This window comes from Arachis stenosperma, chromosome 10 (genome assembly GCF_014773155.1).
Source record: "Arachis stenosperma cultivar V10309 chromosome 10, arast.V10309.gnm1.PFL2, whole genome shotgun sequence".
Lineage (NCBI taxonomy): Eukaryota > Viridiplantae > Streptophyta > Magnoliopsida > Fabales > Fabaceae > Arachis > Arachis stenosperma.
Genome location: NC_080386.1, coordinates 131,859,248 through 131,881,175, shown reverse-complemented (window position 1 = coordinate 131,881,175; position 21,928 = coordinate 131,859,248). Strand labels below are relative to the sequence as shown.

The following is a 21,928-nucleotide window of genomic DNA, read 5'->3' as shown; positions in this document are numbered from 1 at the left end:
AAAAAAACTTGTATATGTATGTCTTAGTTTAGTAAAATAATATTTAATAGTCCATTCGTTTTAGTGCATGTACAATGATTTATATGCTTTCGTAAGTGGAATCATTTACATATTCCCGTAATTCTTTATGACTAAATTTCCACCAAATTAAAATAAAATAAAAAATAAATAATTTTCTTTTCTAAATCAATGATCCAGTCAAATTCAGGCACCCCAAGAATTTGAATAATAAAACCTCCCGGCAGACCTTCTAGAACATCAAAAGGAAGATTCAATAATAATCTATTTATTGAAAGTTTAATAATGCTCTTTCCATTCTCTATCATCCTCTCCACGGAGAATTTTTCCATTTCATTTAAAATAATTATTAAAAATTTAATTTTGATTCCACAATTCACTCAATTTTTTTATGATAATTCATGATTATGTGTTACATTTTTTTATTTTTAATATTGGATTAACAATGGTATTTTTTTTAAATTGTAATCTATCGTAGTATTTTTTAAAATGTGGGATGATTTAATATATGGAGTATAAATCGGACCGTACGATTTTTAAAAAATACAGAAATCGACTATCCAATTTGTGTACTCCAAACCTTTAAAATTTTTTAAACATAAATCGAAGAGTTCTCCAATAGTTTTAAAAAACACTAAAAATTACTACGTTAAGATATAACACTTATTCTATTTTCATATCCAAATTTTTTAGTCTATGTGTTATTATGATAATTTAATTTCTTTTTATAAAATTTTAAAATATTTGAGTTGCATTATTTTTTAAAAAGAAAATACTTGTAATATTAACTATATTAACTGAAGTTTGTCCTTTTTAAGCTTAATTTTCGTATTCGTTTAGTTTTCTATTGTTATGAATTAAAAAATGTTTTTTTTCCTGTTTAAAAACCATCATTATCATAAATAAAATAAAAAATATCATTTAAAATAAAAATAATTATTTAATTATTATTAATTTTATAACTTTTATTATATATAAGTCTCACTTTTTATTTAACAGTGATTAGATTATTTTCTCATTTTATTAATTTCCGTACTTTAGAACCGTGATAATTCAAACAAATTAAATTTATTAACTAAAAGAATTATAAAATCCTCCAATCATGTCATAATATGATAAGCAGTTTTCTAGACGTGACAAGAAAGAAAAAAAAATCCAAATAAATACAATAAAGTTGTTAGTTAAATATTACTAAAGAACTGTTCACCTAAATTTTTTTCCAAAAATTCAAGAGGCAGCAGATTTTAATAATTTTGACTATTATGTAGTTAATAAAAATATTAAATTATTTTAATAAATATAAATGTAGATATAAATTATATATTTTGTGTGTTTAAATTTATGTATATATGAACAAAAATTGTTGTTATTAAATATTGATTTAAAATAATAACATTTATTGATTAAGAAGTATTGCTAATTTCCTGGATTAGAATAATAAATTAATAATAAAATCTAAAGCCACCACATTTTATTTTAATTAAGTTGTGCTTCTGGACAACACATGCTGTCGCCACCCATTACGACTTGTTCTTCAATTTCTTGCAATTTCCGTCGTAGACTAACTCCTAACCTCTCTCTACAATGCCTTTGACTTTCTGCAATTTTTCACCTCTCTCTCATCAACACGCTTCTTCCATTCCCATTCTTTCTTATACACCAAAACAATACGATCCTCATTTTTTTGTACATTATTATTTCATAACAAACCACCATCCATTTCCTCTGTCACTTGAAGCCTTAATCCATTGCTATCAGCAACTACAGCTCTAAACTTAGAAAGTTGGTTAATTAGTTAGTTAGTTTGTTAAGAATTCTGACACATGATTATTCTCTGAATAATATTTTTGTTATTATTAATTTATTACAATGGGTTCTAGGCCACTGTTGTTACCATCTCCAAGAACTCCAAATAGTATTCAAGAGCTTCCAACCATTCCAGTTTTCTCTGAACAACAAAAGTCAAAGTCAACTTCCTCTGAACAAGCAAGCAATGCTGTTATAAACAAAAGCAACTCATCGTCGATCCGCTCCGGCAGCTCCGGAAGGAGCGGCGGCGGTGGCTCCGTCAAGGAAGTGAGCTTCAGCAATTCTTCATCGAAGCCGGTTCGATACGGCTCGTCAAAACGCGGCGGTGGTGGCGAGTCGGAAGGATTCAGCATGTCGCAGAAAGAATTGAGAGACGAAGATGCAAGAATTGTTTACATAAACAACCCGGAGAAGACGAACGAGACTCTTCAGTTCGCAGGGAATTCAATCCGAACCGCGAAATATTCAGTCCTCACATTCATCCCTAGAAACCTCTTCGAACAGTTTCACAGAGTTGCGTATATTTATTTTCTCATAATCGCCATTCTCAATCAGCTTCCTCAGCTTGCAGTCTTCGGTAGAGGTGTTTCGATTCTCCCTCTGGCTTTTGTCCTGCTCGTTACCGCCGTCAAAGACGCCTTCGAGGATTGGCGGCGCCACCGCTCCGATAAAGTCGAGAACAACCGGCTAGCGTCGGTTTTGATTAACGGAAGCTTCGTGGAGAAGCCATGGAAGGACATAACCGTCGGTGAAATCGTTAAGATCGCCGCCAACGAAACGATCCCCTGCGATATTGTCCTTCTCTCCACCGCCGATCCTACCGGAGTTGCATATGTTCAGACTATAAATCTTGACGGAGAGTCAAATCTGAAAACTCGCTACGCCAAGCAAGAGACTCAATCGAAACAGAGGTTCGATTTCGGTGGAATAATCAAGTGCGAGAAACCGAATCGGAACATTTATGGATTCCAAGCTAACATGGAAGTTGATGGAAAGAAACTGTCTCTTGCATCATCGAACATTGTGCTTAGAGGATGCGAGCTTAAGAACACAAGCTGGGCTTTGGGAGTTGCTGTTTACTGTGGCAGTGAGACTAAAGCTATGCTCAACAGCTCCGGTGCGCCGTCGAAGAGAAGCCGGCTCGAGACTCGAATGAATTCGGAGATCATCATGCTCTCTTGCTTCCTTGTTGCTTTGTGTACGGTCACGTCCGTTTGTGCTGCGGTTTGGTTGAAGCGCCACAAAGACGAGCTTGATTTGATGCCGTATTACCGAAAGCTGAGCTTCTCCAGTGGGAAACCGAAGAAGTATAAGTATTATGGTTGGTTTTGGGAGATAATTTTCACATTCCTCATGTCAGTTATAGTTTTCCAGGTTATGATTCCAATTTCGTTGTACATTTCGATGGAGCTTGTTCGTGTTGGCCAGGCCTATTTCATGATCAGAGATGATAGAATGTATGATAGGGCTACCAAGTCAAGGTTTCAGTGTAGGGCTTTGAATATCAATGAAGATTTGGGGCAGATTAAGTATGTCTTTTCGGATAAAACTGGTACTCTTACTGAGAACAAGATGGAATTCCAGTGCGCCAGCATCTGGGGGGTTGATTACAGTTCGACGAAATCTGGCCTCGAGATTCAACCTGGTGAATACTTCACGCAAGGTGAAATTTTATATTTCTAACATGTATTTTATACTGGTTACTGTTTTGGTGAATAACATGTTTTAATTGATGTAACTATATTTTGCTAGCAGTAGATGGAAAGGTGTTGAGGCCAAAGATGAATGTGAAAGTAAATCCAGAGCTTTTGGCATTATCAAGAAGTGGAATTGAGCATAAGGAGGGAAAACGGATCTATGATTTCTTTCTAGCACTGGCAAGCTGCAATACCATTGTTCCTATTATTGTTGATACCCCTGATCATGATGTCAAGCTGATAGATTACCAAGGGGAATCACCAGATGAACAAGCATTGGCATACGCAGCCGCCGCCTATGGTTTTATGCTTATAGAACGAACCTCGGGCCATATAGTCATTGATATTCAAGGAGAAAGACACAGGTTAGTTAGTTAGTTAAATAACTTCGTTTTGTTTTGTTGATGATCATGATAGCATTGTCATTTTCCTCTTCTTTGCCTAACTTGCGGAGCAAGTAAGATTTAAAGTATCTTTTTGTGTTGGTAAGCACATTTGTTATTCTCTCCTCAAATTAACTTTTTCTCATTGTTAGAAGTTAGTTACCACTAACATCTTGTAACTGATTCAGATAGGAAACTGATCAAAACTGATTAGAAGTTAGTGAATCACTTGTTACTTCCAATGCAAGTAACTTACTTCTAGCAAAATACTTAACTTCTGTTATGGAATCGCAGGTTCAGTGTCTTGGGTATGCATGAATTCGACAGCGATCGGAAGAGGATGTCAGTTATATTGGGCAGCCCTGACAATTCAGCGAAAATTTTCGTGAAAGGAGCGGATACATCTATGCTAAATGTGATAGATAAATCATCTAACATGGACATTATAAGAGCAACTGAAGCTCATCTTCACTCTTATTCCTCAATGGGTTTAAGAACCCTTGTGATTGGAATGAGGGATTTAAATGCTTCAGAGTTTGAGCAATGGCACACTGCCTTTGAGGCAGCGAGCACCTCTTTGTTCGGCAGGGCCGCCATGCTTCGCAAGGTTGCTGTCAATGTAGAGAGAAACCTCTGCATCTTAGGCGCATCGGCTATCGAAGACAAGCTTCAGCAGGGTGTGCCGGAATCCATTGAGTCTCTAAGGACAGCTGGAATAAAAGTATGGGTGCTAACCGGAGACAAACAAGAAACTGCTATATCAATTGGATACTCATCAAAGCTTCTAACAAACAGAATGACTCAAATCATAATCAATAGCAAAAATAGAGAGTCGTGTAGAAAGAGTTTGCAAGATGCCATTGTTTCAAACAAGATTGAAGGAGGTTTTGATGCAATGACAAGTCAGATAGCATTGATCATTGATGGTACTAGCCTTGTATATGTTCTTGATAGTGAACTAGAGGAGCAGGTTAGTTCTGTTAATCAAATCTTTTGGATTCTGTTTGCTGAAATGAATTTTTTTTCCCTTCCTTTTTTTGTAGCTAATTTTGGATTGTTCTGTTGATTCAGTTATTTAAACTTGCAAGTAGATGTTCTGTTGTTCTCTGTTGTCGAGTGGCGCCGCTGCAAAAGGCCGGCATAGTTGCCCTTGTTAAGAAGAGGACAGCCGAAATGACGCTTGCCATTGGAGACGGTATGACTTCTTCTCATGAATTTTTTCATCTTGACATGATCCAATAACAAAAAGAATGAAAAAAAAAAGAAGAAAAAAGAAGGCACTTAGGTTGTTTTTGCAATGTAATAAACTTCATTATGAATGCGTCACAGGTGCTAATGATGTCTCCATGATTCAAATGGCTGATGTTGGAGTTGGCATCAGCGGACAAGAGGGCCGGCAAGCCGTAATGGCGTCCGATTTCGCCATGGGCCAGTTTAGGTTTATAGTTCCTCTCTTGTTGATTCATGGACACTGGAATTACCAGCGGCTTGGCTACATGATACTCTACAACTTTTATAGAAATGCTGTCCTTGTTCTTGTCCTATTTTGGTAAGTTATAATCCAACATACAAATCTATATTTTAACATCTTAATAGAACTTCGACCAGGTCCGATTTAATTAGTCGAATTTCTAATAATAAATAATAAATGCATCAATTCGTTATAGATGTATTCCTCTAAAATTTGATATGTTTGTGTTATGCTTTCAAATTCTAGGTATGTGCTCTACACTGCCTTCACTTTAACAACTGCCATAAATGAATGGAGCACCACGTTATATTCAATAATATACAGCTCATTGCCAACAATCATAGTTGGTATTCTTGACAAGGATCTTGGAAAAAGGACTCTCCTCAAGTATCCTCAGCTCTATGGGGCTGGGCAGAGAGACGAGGCATACAACAAGAAGCTATTTATTTTGACAATGCTCGACACTTTATGGCAAAGCATGGTAATCTTTTGGGCACCCCTCTTTGCATATTGGAGCACTGATGTTGATGTTGGAAGCATTGGGGATCTCTGGACACTAGCTGTGGTTATTTTGGTAAATTTACACTTGGCCATGGATGTCTTCAGGTGGAATTGGTTGACTCATTTTTCCATATGGGGGTCAATTGTTGCCACTTTCATTAGTGTTATGGTCATTGATGCTATACCCACGTTTCCTGGCTACTGGTATGTATTCTCTTTCTCCCATTCTTTTGCTTTCTACCTTTAGTTTGCTATAAATATGGTAAAAATTCAGGTGTAGTCGACTTCATGTGAAACTGATAACTGAGAGTCATCAGATGATTCAATTGATTTAACTAAATTTTCATTTAACGATTTTTAACTATCAACTTCAAAGTCAACTGTACCTAAATTTTCACCTATAAATATGGCAAAAATTCAGATACAGTCAATTTCACGTGAAGATAATTAAAAATCCTTAAATGAATGTTAAGTTAACTTATACATTCACTTATACTTCTTTCCTAATTAATTAGAAGATACTTAATTCATACACTAAATATCTAGTTTAAAATGAGAGAATGTTAAGTTAACTTAGGGTACGCACTTTAATATAAATATTCTTATAATTTATAATTATTCAAGCAGTATGTTTTTTTATTAGAGTGAGCTATATTCTTAATTGAATAGGGTGTCTTGAAAATGTTAGACATTTAACAAATATATTACTCATTGAAACTTAGAATTTGTTCAACTTTATTATATTATAACTAATGCTATACATTCGAATCTTTTTATAAATTAAGTCTAACAAAATTAATAATAAAATTTAGAATAATATTAATTATAACTGATTTTTGTTATTTAGACTAATTTAGTTAAACTTGATTAATAAAAAAATTTGGATATATAGCATTATTTTTATAATTATATTTATAAAATGCTAATTATAAAGTTTTAAAATATATATTCAACACAAAATATTGAATACAATAATATAATAATTAAATATTAATACAATATTTTGATAAAAATCTTTATAATACATCACAAGTTCAAATCATATAATAAATCAATCATATAATTATTATATAACTATCAAATTAAATGGTCTATATTACACCTTCAAATTTGATCTTTTTTCAAAATTACGTTAACTCAGAATATTTATGTGTCCACCTACCCTTTATAACAAATAACAAGTATGTCTGTCGTGTTACATTTACATTGCTTCTTAACAGAAACAGTTGAACTGAACACTAACCTTTATATGCATCAACCTACAACTTTGGCAGGGACTTCTTTAATGTTGCAAGCACAGGATTGTTCTGGTTATTGTTGCTTGGAATCATCATAACAGCATTGCTTCCTCGTTTCCTTGTAAAATTCATTTGTCAATATTACTTTCCCAGTGACATTCAGATTTCAAAAGAAGCTGAGAAGATTAATGGGAATCAAATTCAAAGAGAAAATTTTGAAAGAGGACAAATAGAAATGCTTCCTATCTCAGATGTCCCACCAAGATGATGAGAAGTCATCTTTTGTACAATTTTCCATTTATTTTTGTAAATCTTGCATATTCTTTAGGCTACCTCAGGTTATTTAATTTGTTGGTTCATAGATTTCATCCATTACTATCCGAAGGATAGAGTTTTGTTATCTCTTCATAGGGTTGTACCGTGTTGATATTGAAATGTACCATAATTGAGTATAGGGAGAAAGTTTTTTATTTTTTAATAAAAGATAAATTTGTTATTTTTGCAAAAGAGTAAAATTTTTAATATTTTTGTTCCTAATAGTATTAAGATAGTTCGCATGCCATTCTGAATTGTTAAATTAGTTCCATATAATTGGTATAAGTAATTTTGTAAATTTTAAACAATAAATTAGTAAAATATGATCTTTAAAGGTTAAATTTAATAAATATTACACACTCTTATATCAATAATAAATTATTTTAAAATTAAAATAATATTATATAATAAAAAATATTAATTAAAATATAAAAATATAAAATTTTATTATAAAATATTATTTTAGTTACATGACATGACTTTGGAGTTTGGATAGATATGATCATAAGCAAGATTGTAAACTTCCTAACAAATAAGAACCATGAATTACAATTTATACAAAGTTACAAATAAGGAAAAAATAAGAATAATAAATAATATGAATAATGGAGTTAAAAGAATTAAAATTAAAATTATAAATTAGATATTAATTAATTATTTTTAATTTTAAATTTTAAAATTTTAAAAATAATAATTAAAATTTTATCCCGGTATTGCTGCACTTTTTCCTGTCCATTTCGATGCCGTCCAATCTTTTGCTGACACCACCCAATTTTCTGTTGAGAGTAAATTCTTTAGGTGAAGAAAAAATTGGATAATGTTAATTTTTTATTTTTTATTATTTTTTTTATATTTAATTTTAATTTTATTTATAAAATTAATAATAAAATATCACTTTATTTTTTTTAAGTGTTAAGAAAATTGGACATAGATCCATTTTTTCTCTCGCCGACACATCTCGTCGTCCTGCTAATTTATAACATTGTAAACTCGTGAAATAACAAATATTATTCAGTCCAAGTGTGTTTAATTATTTATTATTATATTAATAAAAATATTATTTTGTATAAAATTATTGAAAAAACTAAATACAATTGAATCACTATATATAAAATAAGTTTCATTAAGTAAATGTAAAAAAATTAACAAATATATATATTAAAATCAGTTAATAATATAAAATATATATTAAAATATAAAAATATAAATTAAAAATAAATTAAATAATTCATATATTTATACATAAATTAATAAATATATACATGATAGTCAATTTTAATAACTAATTTGACATGCTTTTCTCATCCTGTCCGAAAAAACTAAACCCTAAACCCTTATTCTATTTTACTATTAATCCGAATCCCAATTCCTAAAAGGATAGTCTTCGGCAGTCAAATTAGTAAAAAGAAAAACGCTTGTGCGTGAGTGAAACGGAAGTGGTAAATCCTTCGTTTGTGGAACTTAACTACTTTTCGAAGAAACTGGTAATGATTTAAAATAAAACACGGAAGGAGCGATAATTAGTGATTTTAATGTTGATTTGGTGAAATTCGCTGTGGGGGCGAATATCCTTGGACTCAAGGAGGAAGATTCTTCTGTTAAGGAGCATCTTCCTCTTCTTTATTCCATTCCCTTTTTTGTTTTCTTTCATCAACATTCATAAAGTTTTCCTTTTTATTCACTGAATTCAACCAACTACTTCTCCATATCTCCCTCTATACAGGTTCTCCCTCTTTCTCTCTCTCAGCACACACTTAAGTTTCGTATTGATTCATTCAATTCTATTATAGATGCTCCTAAATTGTTGTTATTATGCTTTTGCTATTCTATTGTATGTTTATATGAATTTGTTAACAACCATGTAAGCATGTTATTATTAGGAATTGGGTTTCCACTTTGTATTATTAGTTTAACTAAACATTCATTATTAGTTGACAATGCCAATTGCTGTTGGACCAAGCATAGGAGATAACATATATGAAACGGTTGAGTTTAAGCAGTGAGATAACATATATTCTTAGTTTAACTAAACATTCATTCTTAGTTGAATTGAATGAATATGATGTTGAAATAGAAACATTTGATGACTATCTTAAATATATGGTTGTAAGATTGCTAGAAGATGAAGTTTATATTGAATGAATGGGAACCGGGAACTAGATCCTCTAAATTTATTTTTTTCACTTGACAATGTTAATTGTGATCTCTTACTACCTTATGTGGGACTCAAACAAGACATGCAAGATAAGAATTAGATGGCGAGAGATTACACTTGACTTATTCAAGTCAAAAAATAAATTGAGTGAATCCTTTCCTTGATAATAAACACACTGGACTATGAGAGTGGATTTTCTTCTGCGCAACCCCCTTCCCTGTGTGCATTTACCAATTGGCTGTCCAAATTCCACGTGTTTACGTTCTTGTTCTGTGCATATTATGGCTTCACATGTAGCAGTGATCCATGCTACATGTCTACTATTTGATTTGTTTTGGTTGTCTTACTTCGGACAAACTGAAAAAGGGATGACATGGAAATGTCTATGTTAAAGACAATCTTAAAAATGGATTATAGGATATCCAAAAAATAAGTTATGACATATTTTTAACTTCGAAGTCAAGCTTGATTCTAGCATGGCAAATCATTTGATGTATATATCATCTAGTACCCATCGATTTTAGATAGGTTTGTTCATACTATTTGGTAGGGCCAATGAAATGGAAATTTAGTACATATAGTAGGTCGCTTGAGTTAATTTATATCTTTGGTATTAAACACTTCATTTGCATTCTGGATTTTATAAATCAACACTAATATTATAAATTTATAATTTTAATACAGGGGAATTGGCTAGCACTCGGAACTTTCCATCCAAACTGGTGCCAGCAAATTGCTGGCACTCAAGTTGATCTGCATTTCTTGTGACAAAAAGCACATGAGTCCTAACAGTATACTAAAACGCAGTAAAGCCCTTGAGGGTGTCCATGGGGTCCATGTTGAACCTCATTCACCATTTGGTTTGACAGAGGATAATCAAAACGGGGACTCACATGCATCAACATGTGGATCTTCAACTACTGAAACAAATCAGCTGCTGTTAATGCAGTAAGTGAATGCATCTCTCTCTCAGAAATGCCTTACAATTTCGTCTTGATTGTAAAACTTACTACTTACACGTTTTCCAGACGGTTATGGCAACAAAGACCGGCATGCTTGAGACCCATCCATTGTTGTAATCCTAGTCATGGTATTATTGAGAGATTTTCTTTCCCTTTGATGTTACCCTATAGATTTCCTGTGAATAGTCCAATTTCATCTTCTTAAGGACCAACTTTACTAGAACCTTAAATTATTATGTGGAGATTCCTAAATGATTTTTTCTCCAAATATGCATACTAAACAAGACTCCATTTGGTTTAAAGTGTGGTCAATCCAATGTTTGGCACGTATCTCTTGCTGAAATTTAACTTTTTCATTTAAAGACCAAGTTGAGTGATAAGATTGAACTCTTGATCACTTGGCTATAGCGGCTCAGTATGAAGTAAAAGGACCACATAATTTACACATTACTTTATCCCTTTTCCAGGGGATATGCATCTTGCGGAAAGAGTTGCTAATGTGCTTACCTCAGTTCCTTTTGTTGCTCTTGGAATGCAAGCTCCCAGGTAACTTATTACTCTAGTCTCTGTACATTTCTAAGTTCTTTTGGCTAGAAAACCTTCTTTTCTTTCTTGTCTTGTGAATAATTTTGTAATGTAGGAAGAATCTTAGTTGTAAATTGTATGCCAATTCATTAATTGGAGTTGGAGTTGCCTCAAGCATGTACCACTCTTCAAAAGGGAAGTGGAGGAAATTTTTGAGATGGGTTGACTACACAATGATAGCCACAGCAACCGTTGTAAGTAATGTGTTCATATGTACATTATTTACGGTTACTTAGTATCTTGTTCTGGGTTGACTTGGATGCATTTATCAATAATGTATTCACTGTGTTTATGCAAGTGACACAATCTATATATGTTCTCCATGTATTTTCAATTTTTCATTTTTTCTTTGTTGCCTGATGTGATATTGCTTTTGTTCTTCTTTGAGTCAATCACTTCTGAGATCAACTTTTAATGCAAACTTTAAATTGTTCTACAGTGTCTGTCGAGGGCCCTTACAAATGAGAACCCGAAGTTACTAATGGCTGCTTCTGCAGTGTTTCTTCCAGTTCAACCAATGTTGGTTTCAGTTATTCACACTGGGATGATGGAGGTAACCTGTTTGTAACAACTTTGTTTTGATTCCTTAGTTTTCATTTCTATAACAGATAATTTTGTTGTACCAGAAAATCATGCAGAAAGTTGATAACTAAGTTGGTAACTAACATAAACTTGAATTTTTTTATTGATGGATTTATATGCCATAATTAAATTGAACAATGAACATAACCTAAATTGATTTTCGAAATCTCAGCATCATATTGTATTTTGGAATTGTATTTTGTTTATAAGGTGATCCTTATCCTTTTTAATGCTATAATTGTTGTCGTATTAGATGATAAGGCTTTCAAAATAACCATTTTAGTTGTTTTAAAAGTAAGCTAAATTTTATATTTAAGCATGTCTTCGTGACGGGAAAAACAAAATATTGATTCAGGTAGCATTTGCAAGAAGGGCACTGAAAGATCCAGATTTGAGAATGGCTCATACAGTGCATAAGATGTCGTCATTGGTGGGTGGAATGCTCTTCGTAGCTGACGATTTATTTCCTAAAACTCCATACATTCATGCTGCATGGCATCTCGCAGCCGCAGTTGGGGTTGGTACCTGCAACAAGCTCCTTGAGTAGGTGTTTCTCCACTCTATTTGAAAGCTGCAAAAATCCTGCAGATTTAGAATAGTATCACCAAAATTTGCCGATTCTACATTGTCATAAGACTATATCCTTTAGTGGATAATTAGGATTATGTTGTGCAGTAGTTGAACCAAAATTAGATTCCTCTAATTCTTTTACCTTCTCCAATTTTAGTACGCTCTTTAGTTTAATTCATTGGAGAGAGGGATTTATGCCGCCATAAACTGGCCGTAAATAACTAAATATAGTTGTTAGATTCAACGGACATGAAGCTGTAAAACATTATTGATTCTTAGTTTCTATTTGAACTATATTATTGGGATAAATAAATAAATATGCATTGCAATTATTGTGTTTTTGCTTAGCAGAATTATCTCACATCTCATGCTAGCTGAACTTCTTTTCAAGCATTTTATATTTAAGGCTTCAATTCAATTTCCATGTTGTTTTGTTAACCCTTAAAATAAGGATAAAATAGTATTTTGGTCCTAATATTTAAATCAAGTCTTAATTTGGTACTTAACGTTTTAAACGTCCTATTTCAATCTTTAAACATTTAAAATTTCCTATTTCAGTCTCAGTTTCAAACATGTTCAATGTTTCCCCACAATTAAATTTCACACGCACAATTAACATGTTAAAGAACTAATAATGTTTGACTTCGGTACTTAAATAAAATCGATCCACCAACGATCACTAACTTAAATGTTTTTCTTTTGATTTTGGAGCGTTGATAATTGATCGATAGAATTTGAAATTTCTTTTATACAAGGAGATCGACAAGAAGTGTTACTAAGATAGTTTTGGTTATGTTTTTCTAACACTGAAAGAAGATATGACTTAACAATAAGGATTAAGTACGATTTTGGTTCTAATGTAGAGGCCGAAAATTTATTTTGTCCCTAGCCTTTTTTCGCTACAAAATGGTCTCGAAGGTTTCATTTTGTCTTAAAATTGTCATTTTTACCGAATTTTTTTATTTTTATTACCAAATAACTCCTAACTAAAAAAAATATAAAATAAAATAAAAAGGAAAAAAAAAGAAAGAAAGGGAACGACGAGAGGGAGAAAGAGAGGGGGGAGAAAGAGATGGGGGGAGGGGAGGGAAGAAGGGGGAAGGGAAGGTAGCGCCGCCACGCCGTCGCCTGTGATGGAAAGAACGGAAGGCGAAATCGCCACACACACGGATGAAGAGGGGGGAGACAGAGAGCAAGGGAGAAGAAAGAGATCGGAAGGGGAAATAGAGAGCGAGAAGAGAAAGGAAGAAGAGAGAGATCCGAAGGGAGAGGGAGACCGCGTTCAGCGCCGCCGCCGCCACTCACGCGCCGCTCGCCGTTTCTGCTCCTCCTCCTCACCCGGTCATCGATGCTCCTCACCATTTCTGCTTTTGCTTCTGCTTTTGTTTCTGTTTTTGTTTTTGGTTTTGGTTTTGCTTTTGTTTGCTCTGATTTCATTATCCATTGTTGTTGTTAGTGTTATTCTTCTAGTTGTTGTTGTTTCTTTTGCATTCTGTTTCTGCCTGCTTCTGTTTCTACATTTGCTTGTGTCTTTGCGCCTCTGCGTTTGGTTGATTTTGGGGCAGAAGGGGGAAGGGTATTTTTGTCCGAAAGACGATTTTAAAATAAATTGAAACCTTTAGGATTATTTTGTAGCGAAAAAATAGCTGGGGACAAAATAAATTTTTAACCTCTACAGACTAAAATCGTACTTAACCCTAACAATGACATTAATATCCACATTAGTCATTCTGTTAATTATTCATTTCATATTGAATCCATTTTAAACTTTTAAGGACAGAAATAATATTTGAAATGTTGAGAACTAAAATAATATTTTATTCGTTGAAATAAAAATAACTCTATATAGTTAAAATATTTGACATTTAGCATCACATATGAAATGCTATATGGTTTTGTTAAATAAAATAATCTAATCAGGCTATTTAAAATCTAACAAGTTTTATGCAACTCAACTATTTTTTATACCTTACTTTTTTTTGTTTCTAATTATGGAAGGAAATAGGATAGTGGATTATAAAACTTATTTCTCCATACAAATGATTGTATCATTTCACTCTGTTTCCTTCAATTCATCCTGGTTCTCTTTCATTTCATTCCACTACTACCGATCCAAACATAGCTTATATGCATGTCCAAAATAAAAACAAAAACAACAATTAGATAACACAATCTACTAAAGGTAAATTAATTACATTTTCTTATAGAAAGGAAAAGTCTCAACGCCCAAAGGAGGTGGAGCAAAGTAGGTAAACTAATTACATAAACTGGCATCACCACCAGCACAATTGAGTACCAATGTAAAGGAATAATACATGTGAGATACAGGTATGAAATTAACAAAAGGACCTGAATAGAAGGGTAAACAAAATACCCTGAAATTTTTGTTAGATGTAAACAGAAAAATCTGTTGCTCCAGACTTAACACAGATCATTCTCTCCAGCTAATGTACATGGCCAGGGTTCAGTCAATGTTCTGGAGTAGAATCCTGCACCTAAAACAATTTTGTCCTCAATTCTCAATCAGCATCATGTACAAAAAGCAAGGATGTGACTCCCTTGATCCAATCCCCATAGATATATAATTCAGATCTATGGCCTTGAGCAAAATCGTGTAAACCTCCGAAAATTGGGGTTATGCCCTCTCATCAGAAGGGAAAAAAATTTAAAAAGCATTGAACTAACAAAAAACTAGTAGGCAGTTAGCAAGTGGCGAGGCATGCTCACAAACCATATGCAGTAAAGTTTTGTCAAATACTGAGGGGACTACTTTGCTGAACTTCTTGAATCATTGGTTCTGTTTAAGCGGCACATACAATCCGGGCATGGAAAGCTATATATTGATTCATTTGGTTTTTTCAGCTCAATTCCTTTTTCATCACTGTGTGACCTCATGCTCAGCAGTTCTTCTTTCAGAGTTTTCCATCTGTGAAAGTAATCAAATCAATGGAGGTCAGATACTTTCAACTAATATAATAAAATAAAGAGATGCACATTTTGAGCTTCTTATACGTGGCCCATAATACACACATCTCTTGCTTTCTGTAGTTGTCGCGTATAGTTGTCAAAACTATCTGTTGACGTAGTATTTTTGATAAAATAATAGCCCAGGTAAACAACTAGGAACATCTTTGTATACTCAAACAGTCAAACAGATTATTATTGGTTATTCGAACAACAACATCCTCCTTGTTAAAAATGAGCTTGTTAAGAAACCCACTCCCTTTTGTACTACTAGTAATTAAACTTCAAATATTCCCCCTTCAGAATATATCTTATCTTTAAAAGATGACTCAATTTTCAAAATAAAATTGGACAGGAAGAAAGATATACTGAAGTAACAATTACCCAATACTGGGACCATCGAATAGTAATGCTAATTTCCGCTTATCAGGCTTAATTGTCTTAGCGTGTCCTCCATATAAGTATCTTCTGTGGCCAAAAAGAAAATGGGGGAAGTTGCCACCCTGTGTTGTCACGAACACCTCACTATGAAGACAAACGGTATAGTCTATGGCAGCCATCCTGGAAGAGTAATTCTAGAAGAAGTAACTCAAGTCAAAATCACAGGTGGCACTTAATCAAAGTTTATGAGTAGGGTTGTGGCAAGCGAATTCATACCTTGAATGGAGCTAGTTCCTCTTTAGATGCCAAGGTCTCCTTTGTATGCAAATTAGGAAACATTTCTAATAATGGGACCATTGTTTTCTTTGCATTATGTATTTTTCCAGAAGCCAAATAGATAGATGTGTTCTTTGCAAAACCCATTCCTCTCAACATGAGGCCAACCTAACAACATGCAAGAAGGCATTGACCATATCTTAAGCAAATGAAATGAGAGAAATTTTATCATTCTTGTTGAATAATAACACTAACAAGATGAAAGTGACCAAGCAAAGAGCAAATTACAGGAAACTTTTGGATATCCTAGCAAGAGTAAAAACTACAATAAATGTATTCCCTAAAATCTTGGTCCTCCTCCTACACTAAGATAACTGGACATTTAGGGAAATAATACCTCTAATGGAGTGAGGGGACACTTCCCGTTGATCCTGATTACCCCAGGGCGTATAACTCGCCCAGGTCTTGTGAATTTTCCTCTCCAACCTCTTTCCCGTGCTGCAATCATTTCTTCTTTCTCATGTTCTCCGCCATCAAAAGTACAACAAGAGAAGGCAACCATATCCTGCACATTGGAAAGCAATACACAACAGCTGCTTCAAAGATTACTCTGTAGTGTAACATTCATACTTCAAGGCAATTTTTATATCTGACTAAAGCCAACCTCTTCAAAACGCAGATGTACAGACACATACTTTCCGCCATTTATTGCACTATGTTTCCTCATTCTTGCAACCAAAGATTCACCCAAGGTCAATATAGGACTTGCGAATCGTAAAGCCTCATAATTTGCTAAGCATCTAAGACGCTGCACAGCTGGAGGAGCGTCAAAAGACAATCTATTTGCAAAAGGAGAAATCCTTATAACCCTGCATGATTTAATCAATAAAATCTGTAAAACAAGACAAAACATATACTTGTTTTCCTCTTGTGAAACTATAAATATGAAATGATATAACCAAGCATCATAGCATTAAGGTCAATATGCATTAAAAAAAAAAAAATCTAAATTGCAGAGCAAGGAATAGGATATTTAAAAATGCCCAGCGTACAAGCTCTTGTATTATGCAATGCAGGGTCCTAGAAAGGGCCAAACCCAAAGAAAGTAATGTAGGCAGCCTAACTTGACACAAGCATATGAAAGTATATTAACTGACTAATAAACAGAAACAAATCCATAGAGACAGATCACCTAATGATTTTATCATCTTTTACAATATAGTTGTTACCTGTAAAATTTTTCCATGCTCTTGAAGCAAATTTATTGCTCCAAGAATAAACATAACTACTCATTCTTAATTTTTGTATAATTTTTTTTTATGAGAGGGGGCCAAACGGCCCAGGAAAAAACAAAAATTACACCGAGACCCTAGGAAACTCTAGTCCTATTCTATCTGCATTCAAATGGGGGGGCAAGAAAGACAAGGGCTTCATCAAAGCATTTTAATTGATATTATATTTACAAATTGAAATGAGCAGTTGTGGATTCTCTTGGAGAATGCACTAATGTGCTCGAGGAGCATACAATAATATTCCATTGTCACCTCAACCTTCTTTCAAGTGGATTTGTTGGTATAAAATCTTGTCTAGTGTATCGACTCAATCAACACAACATTCACTCAGTTAGGCTCTTGTATATATTAGGGTGATTTGATTAGACTTGGGAGTTATTTGATTTGGCAGCAGTGTTCTTATTTTCTTTCCTGTCTTCTAGTTGATATAGGTTGTCTCTGATTTCTAGTTCTAGTTGCTTTTAGACTATTGTTGTTCTGTGATTTCAGTTGGGTTTTGGTTTGTGTCCCTCACCTCTTTGGGAATTTTGTGAGTGGTGTACTATCGGAAAAAAAACACATTCCCACTCTTGCAACACTGAACTCATTGTTAGTTTTTCTTCACCATCCTACATTTGACCTCATGCAACATCATTGATTTTATATTAAAGTTTTCTGAGTTGGCATGCATTAAATACTTTGATATGTTTAGCTCTTAGGAGACAAATGGCAATAAGCGTTAGATCCATCAAATGAATATCATATACTCACTTCTCTTCAAGTAACTTTGGTAGGACCACATCTTTGTAATATGCAATAGATGACCATGCCTTGATCCTAAAATTGTAAACATTTGCCATGTCGTCGCCAAATCTTTCCATTAGATACTCAGGAACATCTTCAACCACCCATACATCATTTTTCAAGGTGTTGATAAAATAGTCCTGATCAAAAATGTCCTTGAACTTGCTGGAAATTTGAAACAACATGAAAAAACTTAGTCTAACTAAAATGAAATACATTGATCAACAATGGGAAAACCTACCAAGTAACTCACAAGTCATTAAAACTGTAACATTGATAAGAAGCAAAGCAGTTAATCCTGGAAAATGGCACTGAACAGAAACTACAAAAAGAACATCGTAGTATAATTGATTATGAAGCAGCCCTTACATGGAAGATAAGGGATAATACTCCGAACTAATACCATAATGGGAAAATGAACATTTATCGAACCAGCATACGAAAACCAGGGAAGTAAGCATGACCAAAGACAACAAGGATAACTTGCCAAAACCTACTAGCAAGTAGAAATAACAATACCTAATCTAAACGATAAAGCTTGGTTCTATTGCTGTTTTTTATTTACAATCTTTTAGTTTCTTAGGCACTCTACTACAAAAGAGAGATTTTATTAGATAAGCCAATTTGAAATTCTAAAAGCCTTTATTCGGACTGCTTAATATAATTGAAAAGTAGTCACTTCTTGCAGCTTCGATGGCTGATACAGTTCATTCTAGTCTCTCCTCCATGCATGTCATGTAGATCAGATTCTGAAGCTGTGACTCATCAATCCACTTCCCAGCAGATTCTGCAATTCCTTTGGAAAAAATTTTTGGTATTTTGGTCCGTGTTGGGTTTGCTTTAGTCTGTTGATCAGTTTCTGCACATATATACAAAAGGCGGCTTTTGTTTCCAAAATAAATGCCCACGTCAAGGGTGATTCCTTACCTCTAATTTCTGTTGCCCAATAATTTCCAAATTTCATTTCTGGGTAACTCCTGGTGTTGAGGGCATAGCCTATTTAAGAGAGAGGGCATTTTGGACTGGAAAAGGACAAACATATTTATCTTCCCCAACATTGATTAGTAACTCCTAATTAGTTTAATATTGATTTGGATTTACTTTTAGGATATTTGGTTAGAAACAAATCTTTTGAGATAAATGTTACGAAGTCATAAATTACAAATGGTAATAAACTTGCAAATTGTCTGTAACAGTATATGACTATATTCACTGAAACCATCCTATATCTCTAGCCTTCATAAGCACATATCAGCCATATACAATAACATATGTATCCCCTAACCACAAAGACACCACTAAAATGTAGGAACTATAATTATTGTAGTAGTCAAGACAGTAGAATTTTCTAGTTATGAAAAGCTAGAATTAAAAAAATGAGAAAACTAACCTAGGATCTTTCCATATGCTATGATAACGAAAATTGGGGATCAATAAAGTGGCATTCAGATAGCCAGCCACGGCAACCGCATTGCATATCTATATAACACAAGATTCATTAAATAAATAAGTCAAGAGCAGTGCTAAATTCAACACAGAACAAACAAAAAGAATGAATGTGCAGAAAACTTAACTGATGTCCTTTGTTGATTTAAGCCTCCATTAGCCTCTACGTATATGTATCCATTAGACTCGGGAAGGGCTATTAAAAAAATGTAACAAAAAATTATATAAATATTGAATAAAATGATAATGCCATAAGCAACAAAACTGGAGAATTGACACTTCATATTATACTTCTGAATATTCTTTCCTTTCTTTGGGTTCCATTTATAGTAAAGGAAATTTATTGAAGAGAAAGAGAAGAGTACATCAGTGAGGACAAGGTATCCTCGTAAAGAAAACATGTTGTTACGAGAATGAACAAAGTAACAAGGCATGCCAATCTCTATGGGCATATCTATGAAAGTACCTTGTGAAGATCTCTTTATGCATGGTTTCCACTCACCACCTTCATACGGGATTTTCCATATTGTTGATATCTGAAAGGAAGTTATTTGTGTTTTCTCACTAAAGTAGCAAACTTAACAGGGAAAAAAATGACAAAGAAAGTAAAATATTAAGCAGACAGTGACATACTATGAATGACTCGGAAATAACCCACAAAGAAGCTGGGAAAAATGGAAAAAAGCTATATAAGCCCATAGTTTTGGCTGAATTAGTGCAGAACAAACATAGATTTTCCCTAGACAAAATACCTTCAATAATATTTATTATCAAGCCTCAAAAGAATCCCAAACCAATGATATTATGCGTTGCATTCTTACCTGCTAACTAGGGAGGGTCTCTTGTACCTCTCTCATTTTACATACCTCTTTTCTTCATCTCAAAAGTTTTTTCTTTTTTATCAAAATAAGAAAAATACTAAATTTATGATAGCAACAAGAATAACAATAATGGCATCAATGGTAATGCACAAGAGCACATTTTCTACAAACAGCTAAGCAGAAGAACAAAGTCATGTTCTCGCATTATCAATTGTTGCAATCAAGGTCGCAACAAGATGGCGATACTATTATTAAGTACTGCAACCACGTCTGCATTATACTGTTCTTAAGAGAAGAACCTACCAGAGGAATTATAGGGGATGAGGAGTCTTCATGTTGGTATTATTGGAATAAGTTTTAATTCCAATACTTGAAATATTTGTTATGATATTAGTCCAATAGGCCCAATTAGTGGTTAAACTCAGTTGCAACTTGCAAGGGAGCAAAGCATCAAAGGAAAGTGTGAAACGTGAATTGTCATATCAATTTCCTTGTTTGGAATATTAATCACCTATCTCCCTTCTTGCTATTGATTCCAATGTGTCTATTCATTACAGATGTGAATTGAGGGGGGTCAATGATTCAGTAGGGTGTTTTTGTATACTTGTAGTTATCTTTGAATGCAATTTTGATACATTTTCAGTTCATCATTCTCAATGTTAGACCAATACATTTTGTATTTCCTACTTGAGAGTAGCATCTGTTACAACAATCCTTTACAGTTTACAATACTTCGTGAATACTACTCGTTTTGCTGTCATCAGAATTCTAGCCACTCGATTCAGCAGGTTAGTCTAAGTACTAAAACAAAATCTACTACAATCTTTAAAATGCTGCCCTCCCATTAGCAATTTATCAAAACCAATAGAAAAACCAAAGCCCAACAAAGAAACTCACAAAAGGTGAAATCCATATCTCACTATCAAATACAAAACCATGTGCAAAACAAAACGTTAAAGCCATATCTAAATTCTAGACACAAGAAAAAAGTCACCTACTCAATATTATCATCACGCATTACCCAGTTCTTCATCTTGAAATAACTTTCCAAGACTTGAGGTCCAAATCAAAAGATTTTCCAAATTCAACGTTCATCATAAAATGAAAATAAAAACCTTAATCACCCACACCATGACACCAAACGGCCTAACATGATGCATGCATCATTGGCCGAATCACGCGCGCCAGACAAAATAAATTTTCTGCGAAATAGACAAGAAGAAAAAAGAATGCGCGACAAGAAAAAACGGAAGCAAAATCTAGAAAAGATGAACACGAACCGCATCAGTAGAAGAATCATCATTTTCAATATCAGGCCGGAGCTTGGCATAAAGCTCCGGACTACGGTAGACGGAGCCAGGGGCGGAGCGGTGGCTGATTATCGGAACAATGTCGAAGGCGACGGTTCCCATGTAGAGGAGCATGCAAGAAATGTAGACGAGAGGAGCGAAGAGGAAAATGCCCTGGCGGCGGAGCAGGATCGATAGGAACAGCCACAGGAGCCGCTGCCCTGTCGTGAATCGGCTCACCTTGGAGCGGACGTGGCGGTAGTGTCGCGGCGACCGCGGAGACCGCACCGGCGACCGCATTGGAGACGGCGACCGCATTGGTGTCGGCGGTGGCGACGGCGGCGTGGACAGGCCACCGGTAAGTAGCCGGGAGAGTTTATTCATTTTGAT

The 21,928-nt window shown here is 34.1% G+C and overlaps 3 protein-coding genes across 3 annotated transcripts; 2 read left to right on the top strand and 1 right to left on the bottom strand.

The window, feature by feature from the left end:
- The first annotated feature begins 1,640 nt into the window (after nucleotides 1-1,640).
- LOC130954789 (phospholipid-transporting ATPase 1-like) lies at nucleotides 1,641-7,627 on the top strand. The gene is made up of 7 exons (XM_057881554.1): nucleotides 1,641-3,490; nucleotides 3,583-3,889; nucleotides 4,202-4,877; nucleotides 4,979-5,102; nucleotides 5,237-5,456; nucleotides 5,625-6,083; nucleotides 7,154-7,627. The coding sequence occupies exons 1-7, from the start codon at nucleotides 1,888-1,890 to the stop codon at nucleotides 7,383-7,385; spliced, it is 3,621 nt and encodes a 1,206-aa protein (XP_057737537.1). The 5' UTR covers nucleotides 1,641-1,887; the 3' UTR covers nucleotides 7,386-7,627.
- A 1,296-nt stretch (nucleotides 7,628-8,923) lies between these two features.
- On the top strand, nucleotides 8,924-12,618 carry LOC130958064 (uncharacterized). Its single transcript, XM_057884954.1, has 7 exons — nucleotides 8,924-9,155; nucleotides 10,272-10,535; nucleotides 10,616-10,677; nucleotides 11,017-11,095; nucleotides 11,190-11,328; nucleotides 11,574-11,687; nucleotides 12,072-12,618. The coding sequence occupies exons 2-7, from the start codon at nucleotides 10,366-10,368 to the stop codon at nucleotides 12,261-12,263; spliced, it is 756 nt and encodes a 251-aa protein (XP_057740937.1). The 5' UTR covers nucleotides 8,924-9,155; nucleotides 10,272-10,365; the 3' UTR covers nucleotides 12,264-12,618.
- Nucleotides 12,619-14,669: 2,051 nt separating this feature from the next.
- Nucleotides 14,670-21,922, bottom strand: LOC130957777 (protein ESMERALDA 1-like). The gene is made up of 10 exons (XM_057884621.1): nucleotides 21,530-21,922; nucleotides 19,895-19,964; nucleotides 19,557-19,624; nucleotides 19,373-19,461; nucleotides 17,950-18,147; nucleotides 16,572-16,776; nucleotides 16,305-16,472; nucleotides 15,908-16,075; nucleotides 15,635-15,825; nucleotides 14,670-15,212 (listed from the first exon to the last, which is right to left on the bottom strand). The coding sequence occupies exons 1-10, from the start codon at nucleotides 21,920-21,922 to the stop codon at nucleotides 15,053-15,055; spliced, it is 1,710 nt and encodes a 569-aa protein (XP_057740604.1). The 3' UTR covers nucleotides 14,670-15,052.
- Between the last annotated feature and the right edge of the window lie 6 nt (nucleotides 21,923-21,928).

Coding starts and splice junctions, on each gene's coding strand:
- LOC130958064 (XM_057884954.1), top strand. CDS start 10,366: ATGAGTCCTAACAGTATACTAAAACGCAGTAAAGCCCTTGAGGGTGTC. Junction 11,096..11,189: donor CTTGGAATGCAAGCTCCCAG/GTAACTTATTAC, acceptor TTTGTAATGTAG/GAAGAATCTTAGTTGTAAAT. Junction 11,329..11,573: donor TGATAGCCACAGCAACCGTT/GTAAGTAATGTG, acceptor ATTGTTCTACAG/TGTCTGTCGAGGGCCCTTAC.
- LOC130957777 (XM_057884621.1), bottom strand. CDS start 21,922: ATGAATAAACTCTCCCGGCTACTTACCGGTGGCCTGTCCACGCCGCCG. Junction 19,965..21,529: donor ATGATTCTTCTACTGATGCG/GTTCGTGTTCAT, acceptor ACTTCCTTTCAG/ATATCAACAATATGGAAAAT. Junction 19,462..19,556: donor TAAATCAACAAAGGACATCA/GTTAAGTTTTCT, acceptor TGTGTTATATAG/ATATGCAATGCGGTTGCCGT.
- LOC130954789 (XM_057881554.1), top strand. CDS start 1,888: ATGGGTTCTAGGCCACTGTTGTTACCATCTCCAAGAACTCCAAATAGT. Junction 3,491..3,582: donor TGGTGAATACTTCACGCAAG/GTGAAATTTTAT, acceptor TTTTGCTAGCAG/TAGATGGAAAGGTGTTGAGG. Junction 5,457..5,624: donor CTTGTTCTTGTCCTATTTTG/GTAAGTTATAAT, acceptor TTCAAATTCTAG/GTATGTGCTCTACACTGCCT.